This window comes from Chelon labrosus (assembly GCF_963514085.1).
Source record: "Chelon labrosus genome assembly, chromosome: 5".
NCBI lineage: Eukaryota > Metazoa > Chordata > Actinopteri > Mugiliformes > Mugilidae > Chelon > Chelon labrosus.
Genome location: NC_140341.1, coordinates 17022170 through 17034450, shown reverse-complemented (window position 1 = coordinate 17034450; position 12281 = coordinate 17022170). Strand labels below are relative to the sequence as shown.

The following is a 12281-nucleotide window of genomic DNA, read 5'->3' as shown; positions in this document are numbered from 1 at the left end:
TTGTCTGATATGGTACTTTTTTCGTATTCAGTACAGTAGATAGAGCATAACGATGAAGGTCTTAGCCGAGATGAGGAGAATTTTGAAGTGCTCACACTCGGGGGCAGCAAATGGAAAAGTGACAAGCCTGGTGCACTTGTCTATTTTACTTATTCTGTGCCTCTGTTTCATATTCCGCCTCGCACCGTGGGGTTATTTTCCTCCAGGGTTCACGAGGGCACGCTCTTTCATTTCTTCAGAAAATTGTTTCGCAGGATTTCAATCTTTGGCTGCTAGATATGACAAAACACAATATCAAGAACACTTATGTTTCTTATCTGCCATTTTTTCTGGGTATAAATAAAAGATCAGTATAAATTTGAGTCAAGTGGCCTCGAATGCACATGTGAGAGATGAGTATGAAAAGAACTATGAACCTTGGGACAGCCCCACTGTACATTTTCATCGCTTGCTCAAAATTACCTTGGCACCGGGGCTTTGTGTGTCATTTGTCATCCTTGAAAAACAATTAGCCTTTCCATGATAGCGAGCCTGATGTAACCCTTTGAATGTTTCGACAATTGGACACAAAGCCCCAGAGTGTATCTTTGGATTTTACATCATGTGAAACGTGTCGTTCATATGAAAAGGTTGAGACGGTGGTCAATTAGGCGTAGGCTATGATAACTACAGAATAAAATCAGATAGCTGAAGGCCATCCCAAATATTGATTGTGCCTAAATAGGCCTTCAATTTGTCACCCAATAAAAATCATCGCAACCACACAAAAGCTAGCATCAGAGTAAGTGTAATACCTTTAAAGGCGAAACAAACATTTCACTGTTCTGTCTGTGATCATTCATCTGTCTGTGAAAGTGTTCATGCATTTAAAAGCCAAACAGAAAACCGAATGTTGTTACGGAGTTGAAACCCTTACACAAAAAAAAACTAAATAATACTGTGAAATACAAACTGTCAAGAAATGATTCACCGCTCCAGAATCCAAAATATAAACTCAAACACGCATTTTCAAACCACACCGCGCAGAGATGTGATATATTATGATGATGCACATATGTGCAGGCTATGTATACTGAACAACCTCCCAGTGGTGTGAAAACATCCAAACAGTGTCCTATTGATGTCCCATTTTTTTCCCTGTTTGGCTCTTGTCAGAGGTCAACCTCAAACAGCATGCGGTGGAATCAGGCGTTACTGTTGGTGTCACATTGATGCATTACAAGGCCCAGGAGGTCACGTCTCTGTAAACATACATTATCAAAACCCATAGAAGATGTGGGATGTTGACCTCACCAATAGTTTACGGTGTATCTTCAGGGGAAGAGGGTCACGTGACGGCGGAGAGCAACTTTGTAGCTGCAATGACTTTCTTGTTGCAAATGAAGAGGGTCAAGCAATCAAGACTGGTCAGGCTCTGTGTCAGCACCATTATCTTACACTGTCTAAAATGATCAATGAGCTAAAATAAAATGATCACAAGCTAAAATTGGCTTGCTAATGAAAATGGACTGTTTAAATAAAGGCCCAGGTGAGCGCCCGGACAGAGAAGAAAATGGGCAACTATTTAAAATACGAGACGACAGAATACAACTAACGGAGGAAAGCTGTTGTTAGCGTGGTGATATATACAGTATATATTTTAGATATAAACGTATATCCAGATGGGGGTGTTGCGATCCTGAGCACACATATACATATGTTCTTAAATGTTTATTTCATATTATTTATACAGAACAGAAATTCATACATTCAGCAAATGGCTACTGTCATTTAAGACTGAAAACACTTGAATGACTTCATTGTCTACATGTAAAAAGGTTTTATGGACAATACTCTGAAGCAGAGACTTAAAATATAAAAGGCACTTAGGGCAGATGCACGGTACAGACATAAATCTGCCTTCCTCTCTTTCACCAATAAATACATAATGCATGTGAATTCCTATTACGGTACCGTGGTTGTGTAAACATGTTAGCACCTCGGTGCTGCAGAGTACCCCAGCTAACACTGTCGTGAAAGCTGCAGCGTTATAGAAAAATATTTATAAATAATTTCCCATAAATAATTTTTTTTTTTTTCTCACAAAACTATTTTTTGCTTCAACAAACTGGATAGAATAATGTCAGATGTTCAGTCAAAAACAAATAAAATATGGAAAAGAAAGAAAACGTGGAAAAAGATTTTCCTACACAACATCAAAACCAACATTAAATCCTTACAGCTCTGTTATGAACACGTTATCATCCTGGACAAAATGTGTGTTTGGCACTTTCTACCAAATGCTAGCACTGCGCCACTTAATATTGAGCTCATTACTATTGATAGAACTATAAAAACAATTCTGAAAAGAAAGGACATTCTGTAAGCTGAAAATCACATTAACGGCTGGGTTGTTACTGTGCTATTCTAACTTACGGCATCTACTTAAGCTAACCGTTTCTTCAAAGAAAAAATAAAGTTCCAGCCTGACTTGTGTTGAAATCACCCCTCTGCTGTTTTATTCCACTTCCATGGCAGACAGATCTTGCTCCCCGTCAGATTTCTCAGAGGGCAGGTCTTGTGACTCTGGAGTGTTTGGGCTGTCTGACGCAGAACTGGGCTCTGTGGTTGTTGGTGTGCTTGGCTCTTGGGTATCCGCTCCAGGGGGATCATCAGCAGACTTGGCTTTCCCTGACAATTAGAGGTAGTTTTTCGTGTTAGATTTGCACATATTTAAAATGAGTATTAAAAAAAAAGGACGACAATAAACACAACTTTATTCATATATACATCTATAAATATAATTTTAAACCCACTAATATTGGTAAATTATGATTAAATGCATGATTATCATAATTTAAAAGTGCAGTATATGTGTGGACAAAACACGTTTTAAAATCATGATCACCTAAAACACACTGGTCGTCCTCCACATCAGCAGCAGACGACGGCAACAGCGTCTCAGACGACATCTTCAGCTCGCCGGTGACCTCGGGGAGTCTGGGAGCCTGAGGCCGGGTCTTTCTCGCAGGGTTCAAGAAATAACAATACGCACATCGGAAGGCTGAAACGACACAAATGAAACGCCGCGCGTATAGTTTATGTAACCCCACTAATAGATTCTGAAACAGACATAGATTAATATACATGAATATGAACCAATGACAAAAAATGCCTGAGATGCATAAACATTTCAGATTGATGTGTAGCGCTACTTTGCATATTCAATCTTCCTCTGTTGTTGCTTACAGGAGTTGGTAGTGGCAGAGGCATTTAAGAGCCATATGATATACTATGCTGCCAAATGCTAGAGGGCAAATGAAGGCGCAGTGTTTGATGGAGACTGACAAAGAGTGTTCTCCAAGTCTTACCGATGTATTCAAATTCTTCTTTTAATGCCATGCCGTTATGGGACAGACACTGCTGACATATGAGAGCATATCTATGAGGGAGGAAAGACAATCCAGTTAAGACGGTTATAAAGAACGAGGGCTGGTATTAGATGACATAAAAAAATCTATTGATAATAACAATGATGGTAGAAGAAGTGCAAGTAATTTTTACTTTAGCAAAAGTTATCTGCATTTTAACACTAATCTCTGCAGCAACACATTGAGTAGATAGAACAGATTTTTATTATATGAATTTACAAAAGCATGCATTGCACATATAATACAAATGTATTGCTGTCTGCATTTTCAGGACAGTACCTGTTCTGAGGACCATCTCCAACAAGATACTCTACGACTCTGTCCATAGCACCTCGTTCCCTTGGGAGCACAGGTCTGGCCAGGGGCGGGCCTGGAGGGTGCATTCCTGTTAAAGCACAGCGTCAGTGCCTGTTAAGACGGTCTGCTGTCTTGAATACAAACTTCAATAAACAGGGGACGCAGTCAGTAATAGCCTCGTGAAATAATTTGTTGCACAAACCATGATGAATTTTACAAAAACCTGCCCCCTTTTTCTTAATGACTTCACACCGGATCTCACTTGCGAAGCACGTTCCGAATCCCTGCTGCGTTGGTGAGTAGTAATTAATATAATCTAACATCAAGAGCAATCATAGGAAGATGACTGGTCATTTCTGTGAGACTTGGCAGAGTCTCAGTATCCTGCTGGTTATTAATTTACCAACATATGGAAACTCTGTGGTGACTCTTTGTATCAAATTGCTTTTCACTTTCAATTTTCAGCAGAAGCAGGTGATAACATCAAGTCATGTAAACCATTTGTGAGGTGCTCCCAATGCCAAAGTCAATTTCACTGAGCATTAAAAGACATTTAGTGAGATTCCACCACCATTGCCCAGAGAACAAACGCAGGTCTGCCTAATTAATCATAGTTAATGTAATCCTGCAACACGCATACCTCACAGTTGGCATTCCACATGGCAATTACAGCTTGCAGCTTCCTCTACTCTAGGAGCTCATTTTCTTTACAGTTTGCATTTATTTGCATTTTTTTCTATTGAGTGGTCATAGTCCAGAAGTAATTAATATTGAATATTCAAAACCTCTACACTCCACATGTCTTACATATAAAACAACTGGTCTATGGTTGGCTTTTTTTTCTTGAATCTGTAAAAGCAGTCATAAAAGTAAAGTCTCATATCTTTTTGGGGTAAATATGCAAAAATACAATTCTTACTGTATCAAAAGTTATTGTCAATTTCTACAGAGTTTCTTCTTAAACACTGGTTTGAAAAAGGCTGCACCTTTTAGTAAGATATTTTAATCGTACAATTACCCATTACAACTACTGTACAACATACCACAGCAATGCTGACAACACACACCACAGAGCTTTGAGCAACTGGGGACACAGAGCCAGGGAAGAGTAAATCACACCTTAATCGACCACATTATGATCTGGTCCCCCTGTGTGCAGGTAACTCACCGACTCCTGGAACAGGTGTTCCAGGGGTCACAGGCTTCCTCATCAAGCTCTGCTGAGCAGCCATAGCTGACAGTCTCCTCTCTGGGGGTCCACCTGGAGCAGAGTGGGAAGATCGTCCAGGATAGGTGGGCCCAGAGGCAAGAGGAGGGCGGGCGGCAGCACTGCTTTCAGGATTCACCACCACTGGGGGGGTCTTTGGGATGACATTACGCTGGCGGAGCTCTAACACAGAAAACATTCCTGGTTGCTTAACAATAGCAAGAACTGCCAGAGTAGAAGTATAGCAAATGGTGCCGTCTGCTGCAGAAACCTTCAAAACTTATTGTTACCTTGTCCTGGTTTTGGAGTCATTTGGGGTCCAACTGGAGTGGACTCAAGTTCCTTCATGCAAATAAAGAGTGTGATTTAACATAAAATGCGTAAAACCAACCCTAATTAGAGTATTTGATTTACACTGCAGATTAAAAACAACATAACTCACAATTTTTTTCTTGGAATCAGGATCAAATCTCTCCAGAATCATTTTGGCATTTTTATAAGTCTCAGTTTCCATAACTTCTTCAAGCTGGAAATAAACAAAACATTAAAAGGGTGTTGCAGTGATAACTCCTTAAATTGTCTTTCGACATCCTACAAAGAAATGATTCCTGTAGCCATAGCGCTATACTAATTATTAGATGATCATCTGGTGTAATTAACAGACATTTATAACCACACATCATTATGTTAGAATCACCTCTGATAATATGACAAACAAACAAAAGTGACTGAGAAAGGGCACCACAAAGTTACTAAACTGTACATCTCCATTTAAAATTAATACAGAACATTTTAAATGTTTACATATAATATGAAGAATAATTACATTCACTAGTTCGATAATGGAGAGTGTGAAAATCCATCAGCCCTAATTATTGAAAGTTATTAGACTTGACAGAGGATGACAAGCAATTTCTCAGATTTATTTCTTCCCCGTGCTAAACGCTATTAATTAAAGTGACATTAGCAGAGTGGTTTACTGGGTTATGTCACTGTACCAATCAAATGCTGTCTGCACAGAACCCAAATTAGATAAGAAGATCAGCGAACGCAGAAGCCAAGGCTAGGCTTTCCACATAACTTGCAGAGTGACGTGTGAGGCTTAACTTCGATGGAGGACGACTAGAAATCAAAATTACAATGTGTTCAACAGATATTATGCCATAAGTCACCTAAAAAACTACCTGAGACAACAAAACATATAAATGTGACTCCGATAAGAATTATATTTAGTTTACAACAAGAAGGATGGGGAGTCTTGCTGCAGATGTATAGCTTATATAGGCTCCATATAGAAAACACAAAGAAAGCCTAAATCCACATTCAAACCTTGAGAAGTTCTACTACTTGGCGAGACACTTAAAAAAAACTTTGTGCGAGAGTATCTGCGCTTAAAGCTAATCATGGCATTGTTTTTGAAATAATGTTGACCTTACTTTTAGCACCTCAAACTTTTTCAAAGTACTGCATATAAAACTATATCAGGCATATATATATATATATATATATATATATATATATATGGGACTGGACAAATATGAAAACATCACTTACTATTTTCCTCTTTTCTGCTTTAAGATCCTCTAATTTGTCATCTGAAAAAAAATAAATAAATAAAAATAAAACTTAAGAAATCAGTATAAACCTTAAAAAAAAATCCATTCTTATTAGGTAACTTTATACAAACAGAAAATAGGAGCTTACTGTTTTTTTCTGTTCTTCGTGAAAAAATAATTATGAGCACTTTTCGAAGTACCCACACTCTAAAAAGCAAAGGCAGAAAAAAAATTTATTTAGTAAGGTTATGGAACAATTTACTGAAAATGCAATCGACTCTCTTGTATACTTACAAAAACGGAAATATTACGAAGGGAAGAGACAATATGAGCCGCCCCATTAACTGTTCGGGCAGGTACCAGAAATACACAACTAGGCAAGTGATCAAGTACAGAAGAGACGAGTACAGAAGCAGTCGTCCAACCCATATCTTCAGCTGCCTTTGATACTTTTCACCGTACTCTTCAAGAACCTGAATATCCTGTGTGGGACAAATGAATGAAAATTACATTTGGACAAAAATGGAATCCTATTAACAGGGACTGTTGACATGAAACGGTTTGTAATAGGGATGCACCGAAATGAAAATTCTTGGCCGAAACCAAAAATGACGACCCCAAGGCCGAAAGACTGAAAGAAATTATGACAATTATTAGTACCATTGCATTCATGGCTATGACTGTACTAACCTCACTAAAATCAATGCATTGCAACTGCATGAATTAATGTTAATGTAAAAGAATTAATCAATTACAAAATTATGAAAATATTTATTTAGCACATTCCGACAATGCACAATACAAAATAAAATTCAAAATAAAATGTTTAACTTGACCCCACTCATGTTAAATAATAATGGAGCAGAAGCTTCTGCAGCTGGAAATCAGCATCGATCCACTGTGCAGTTAGACTGAGCATATTTGTTTTTATTTTTATTAAGAAAAATTGGTGCACTGCACCTTTAGAAAAGTAGCGCTGTCCCTTTAAGAAAGACAGTCATCTTAACTGAAGTTGCGCATGGCTGTGGATGTGTGCAGCACATAGCAATAAAAAGTCACAAAACAAAAAGATGACCATTTGTCTTGCTGTTTGTTTTGGAGGTGCAGCAGATAAATGATCAGACTAACATTTAAAACATTTTTTTTTTCCCCCCCAGTGGCACGCGATCTACCCGCACTGCCTTCGCAATCTACCAGTCATTGCGATCAACGTATTGGGCACTCCTTTTGCCTTGGCACCATCACTGGGAAACTTCCTTACTTGGATGTTTGGAATTCAGGTGTTATATTAAATGCAAATCGCTATCAGTGGGTATTCATATAATATTTATTAATACTTTACATATTGAAATACGTCCACACAGCAGACATGCCCGTGCTGGCTGCGGTTTTGCTTGTGTCATCACAACATCCTGTTCCGGCCGTGTTGTTTTGGTGATTAAAGTCTTTTGGCCGAACACCAAAAATGCACTTTTGGGCCATTTTCGGACGAAAATTTCTGGTGGCCGAATATTCGGTGCATCCCTAGTTTGTAATTCAAACTCTTAAATATAATATTGTAACACCAAATCATGACTTCTACTTTTTTGAACAAAGAGACCATCAATAAAATTTAACACAACAAACAACAATGTATACTTGACGGGGTTTTCCATGGGGCGGAAAGGCAGACTGCAAAGTTTCATGTTCCGCTCATTTGGAATTAGCATTCATTCCTATTATTATTATTACATATTATTATATATGACATCTTTTATAGAAACATGTTCAAGTGTCTCCTCTCAGGTGTGGATTATTAATGTGAAAGCCAAGTTTAACAGCACTAGGACTGGGCCATCATACTGTATCATTTTCTCAATATATTTCAATAGAAAGTCATTTAAATGTAGTACAAGCCCCTGGGGAAAATAACTATCTTTAGATTATTGTACATTAGGGAACACTTAAAGAACCTGGACAATGTAACAGTTTTATTTTTATAAGAGCTAACTTTGAGTGTTTGTACTTTCAAATTACAAATTCTGTGTCTGTCTATGGGCGTCATGTTTTTACATAGATGCAAATAGAAAGAAATTCTATTGGGGTTAGCAGTTCAACTTCAAGGGCACCACAGAAAAGTCCAATCCAACCTAGGCCAAGTGAATGTTTTGCATGAAACCATGATTAGATTTCTCTCCTAGTAAAAAAAACAGACTAATGCACGCAGACTCATGTAATCCATTATCATTCTGCCACTAACAAACAAGCGATAGACTTTAAGAGTTTAAATGGAAATGTTACACCACTGCCTTAAGAGTGCTGACCACTTCATCCAAAAATAGCTGGTGGACAAACTGGGATCCACTCATGGTCACTATGGTTCCACTGTAACATGTGCGTGTGTCACTCTAAGCACTGGATGAACCGTCTGCTATCACATTCAGTCTTACAGTGTATGTTGTTTTTCTTTCTTATGTTGCACATGAAAAGTATTCCTCCGTAACTGATGACATTATTTTTCTCAAAGATTCCTCTAGAAATCTCCCTGATGTGAAGATTAAGAGAATGTGGTTTCCTGTTCCAAGGGCAGGTGCTGAAAATAGCCTAACACTAGCTTAACTGCAGAAGAGCAGCGAAGCCCTATCACTTAACAAATGAGGAGCTTGTTTGCCTGTCACTGACGCAACACATTTTCTATAACAGAAAAACTTAGGTGATCGCATACTTGATACTTGCATCCACAATTTATTCTGTTTGTTGCAATGGACAGGCTATGGATAGGAGACGTTTGAATAGTTTCACTAATAACTAAAAAATGTATTGAACACTAGTGTAACTGCTTATAAAAATATCCACTTTACCAGTAACCTTTGCTTAATCAGTTGTACATATGAATTAATGGTGAGGTCTGTGCTCAGCGAACAGTTTGACTGTTTTTGGATTGTGTGTTACTGATTTGTTTAGGGAATGCAAATCTGTCAATATATTTTAAAAGTCTGTGTATTTTTTAGGTTAACCATACCTTCTCAATTCCTTCCAAAATCTCCACAGTGGATGGTTTGGCCTGTAAGACAAACACTTCGAGTCAAAGTGCCTAAATCATCACATTTTCCAAAACAACAGAGCAAGCAACTTCTTGAAAGGATCTGGAAACTTTCTGTTCCTACTTCCCACTTTTGCACACTTTCACAGTGCTACGAGTGTTAAAGATGAGTTTAGATTGCGTGTGCATGCCAGTATGATAATATGTGACGGCAAGAGTAGAATTAGCATATACATATGAACTGTGATCATTTGCGTAAATCTATATGAGGCTGCTTGTGGCTAAAGTTTGTTGTGGTGTACGGCGGTTGTGCATGTGTTTCTGAACTGACAGCTTTGTAGCTTCGTATAGTACCAAAGCAGAAAGACAGAAGTAGACTGAATACAAACCCTCCACCTTGAGACCACAGCCCCCATGTCGATCAAGAGGGAGTGTAGGATTATTCTCTTAGTGGGGCCCTCCTCAGATTTTCTCTCACAGATTAACTCTCCACCTGTTGACAACAACAGTGATGGCCAGTGAGCACATTCTCAGTCTGCATAATGTTAAATACAAGGAGTATCAGCTGATGCACTCTAATACAGCCTTCCTGAATCAAAAGGTTTAAACTAACTTTGCACGCTGTTGTTCTGTTGTATTTTAATGCACTAATGTCACTAATATATAATAAAGTAAACACTAAACGAAGCAGAGATAATAGTTCCTCTATAATGTACAACAATGAAAGACAAACACGAACACCTGTCTCTGATGCAGCTCATACATTATGTAAGACTAACGTTGCCGTTCAGCTGCACATATTATTCTGTTTTATCAATCGAAACGCACGATAGTCTGCACTTGACTCCTGTGGAATACACTGCAGCTTCTATAAACTTTAGCAGCGACCAGGCTGTGGTACACTACCCCCTGCTAACTCCAGTTAGCAAACATATACAAATTCACTGCATGTCGTCCGGAGCGTTAGCATGAACCAGCAGCAAACTACCGGCACCTATTAGCACCCGGTGGGTGTTTGCCACGTCCCTGTTTGCAGCTGACATTTAAATGACTTCTTAGCCTCCAACACATCGACGAATCTCTATTAGTTAGCATCGTCGCAACACCAGCTAACTTTATAGCCGCTAGCTAGGTAACGGCTAACACTACAGCAGCCCGCGGTTCATCACAACTCCGGCCACTGACAAATAAAGTAGTTTAAGTTTCTCCAGACTCTCCGCAAGCAAACGAACCCAAATGGCACGGCTGCTGGAAAGTGACTGAATAACAGCTTAGTAACAGAAGAGTGTATTTACCTTGGCAGAGGAGTTGTCCGGTTGCAACAGTCAGCCAGTGGCAGGACGTCAGCTCTCTCCTGGTTTTACAGGGAGGGGTGTGTGAGCCAAGATGGGGGAGTGTACACTGAGGGCGCAGCGCGTGGTACATGAGCGCTCCTGGGCCTTCATGGGAGTCTGGTCTGATGGGGCTGACTACACAACTACACAGTGATTAAACTAGCCTCTAGGTGTCCAAATGCATACCTTGAAGACATGATATAATCTCTCAGATCACTGTGATTACATGTGCCAACCTTACCAACAGTTTTGGCTGGTCATTAATTGTAAGGATATTGCTCAAGCCATCCTCTGTCCCCATGTTGAAGGATCATTGTGCAAGATACTGAACACATGCTTTTTTCAAATTGCAGAGGTTAGAAGAAGCTTTAACATAGTTCACATTACACCACGCACTGAGACAAAGCAATAGATTATTATTATTATTATTTTCTTTAGATTTGTGCAAAAAGTCTCACATCTAATCCAATATATATCCCGTGTTGGTTTAATTTGTTTTAATTTGCATGTGTAGCACATAAAATTGCAAGTACAGCTCTAATGGTGATATTCATTAGTATGAACACAGTGCTGGCCTGAAGGTGCTCATAAAAAACTATTGTGGATCATAAAACACCCATTATTAGCTGAAAACATAAGGAGCATGGAAACAGAAACATGTTCCAATAACTTCACTCAGTATTATACAGAAAATGCTTGAAATTTAATTTGTATTTAATTCATTGCCGGGGGAAACATAGCAAAGGATAATTCTACATCTACAATGACTGTACTTATATGCATAATTTGAATTATTCTACTTGATTTCTCCGTACAGGAAAACCAGAAATCTATATTAGAGTGCAGCTTGTTTTCAGGAACTACAGAGACACCAGCACTTTTGAAAGATATCAGATTAGGCCCACCATTTGTAATTTAGTATGTTTGCTCACAATAAAAGGACTATTCCTAAATTGAGTTTAACTTCAATTTTAACTATAGAGAATACATACTTCATCTCTCTAATGTTGAGTTTACTAAAGCACCATTATGTGTGCATGACATCATATAGCAAGCCGTCTAATAGTTGTTGAGACGTTTAACGCAGCTTGTGTCAACTTTATACATGCTAGAGGAAGGTGGAGGGAGCAGGGGGTCATCAAAGTTATTGTGTGACAATCATGTCTTAAATAATTTGTCGTTATCATCCAAAAGTTGTCGATAGTGTAGTCCAGATTGAAGTGGCGGACCAGAACAGCCTGGACCAACATGCCATTTTAGCATGTGGCTAAAACACTGGCCATTGGCTGAATGGTGCTTGAAGGTCAGCTTGGTGCTTTGGAATCACGTCTCCTATCTTAGCCATAAGGGTAAATCAGTTTAAATTGTGTTGTCCAGTGGTCTGTGTTTCATTTTTGTGAAAGAGGAAAAGAAAAGTTGGAGGCAAAAATAGGTTGGAGGCATTAAAGTTTGAAA

General features: G+C 38.8%; 1 protein-coding gene across 1 annotated transcript; it reads right to left on the bottom strand.

Moving 5' to 3' along the window:
• Window positions 1-1693: 1693 nt before the first annotated feature.
• lnpa (limb and neural patterns a) lies at window positions 1694-10850 on the bottom strand. Its single transcript, XM_084544707.1, has 13 exons — window positions 10788-10850; window positions 9882-9985; window positions 9472-9513; window positions 6765-6952; window positions 6619-6677; window positions 6469-6509; window positions 5357-5440; window positions 5205-5256; window positions 4876-5097; window positions 3690-3795; window positions 3351-3421; window positions 2888-3043; window positions 1694-2670 (listed from the first exon to the last, which is right to left on the bottom strand). Exons 2-13 carry the CDS (start codon window positions 9906-9908, stop codon window positions 2498-2500), a joined length of 1221 nt encoding a protein of 406 aa, XP_084400833.1. The 5' UTR covers window positions 9909-9985; window positions 10788-10850; the 3' UTR covers window positions 1694-2497.
• Window positions 10851-12281: the final 1431 nt, after the last annotated feature.

Excerpts from the sequence above, each read along its gene's own strand:
- lnpa (XM_084544707.1), bottom strand. The coding sequence starts at position 9,908 with ATGGGGGCTGTGGTCTCAAGGTGGAGG. Across the intron at positions 5,257-5,356 it reads CTGATTCCAAGAAAAAAATT|GAACTTGAGTCCACTCCAGT; the intron begins GTGAGTTATGTT and ends ATTTGCATGAAG. Across the intron at positions 2,671-2,887 it reads GGACGACCAGTGTGTTTTAG|GGAAAGCCAAGTCTGCTGAT; the intron begins GTGATCATGATT and ends TCTAATTGTCAG.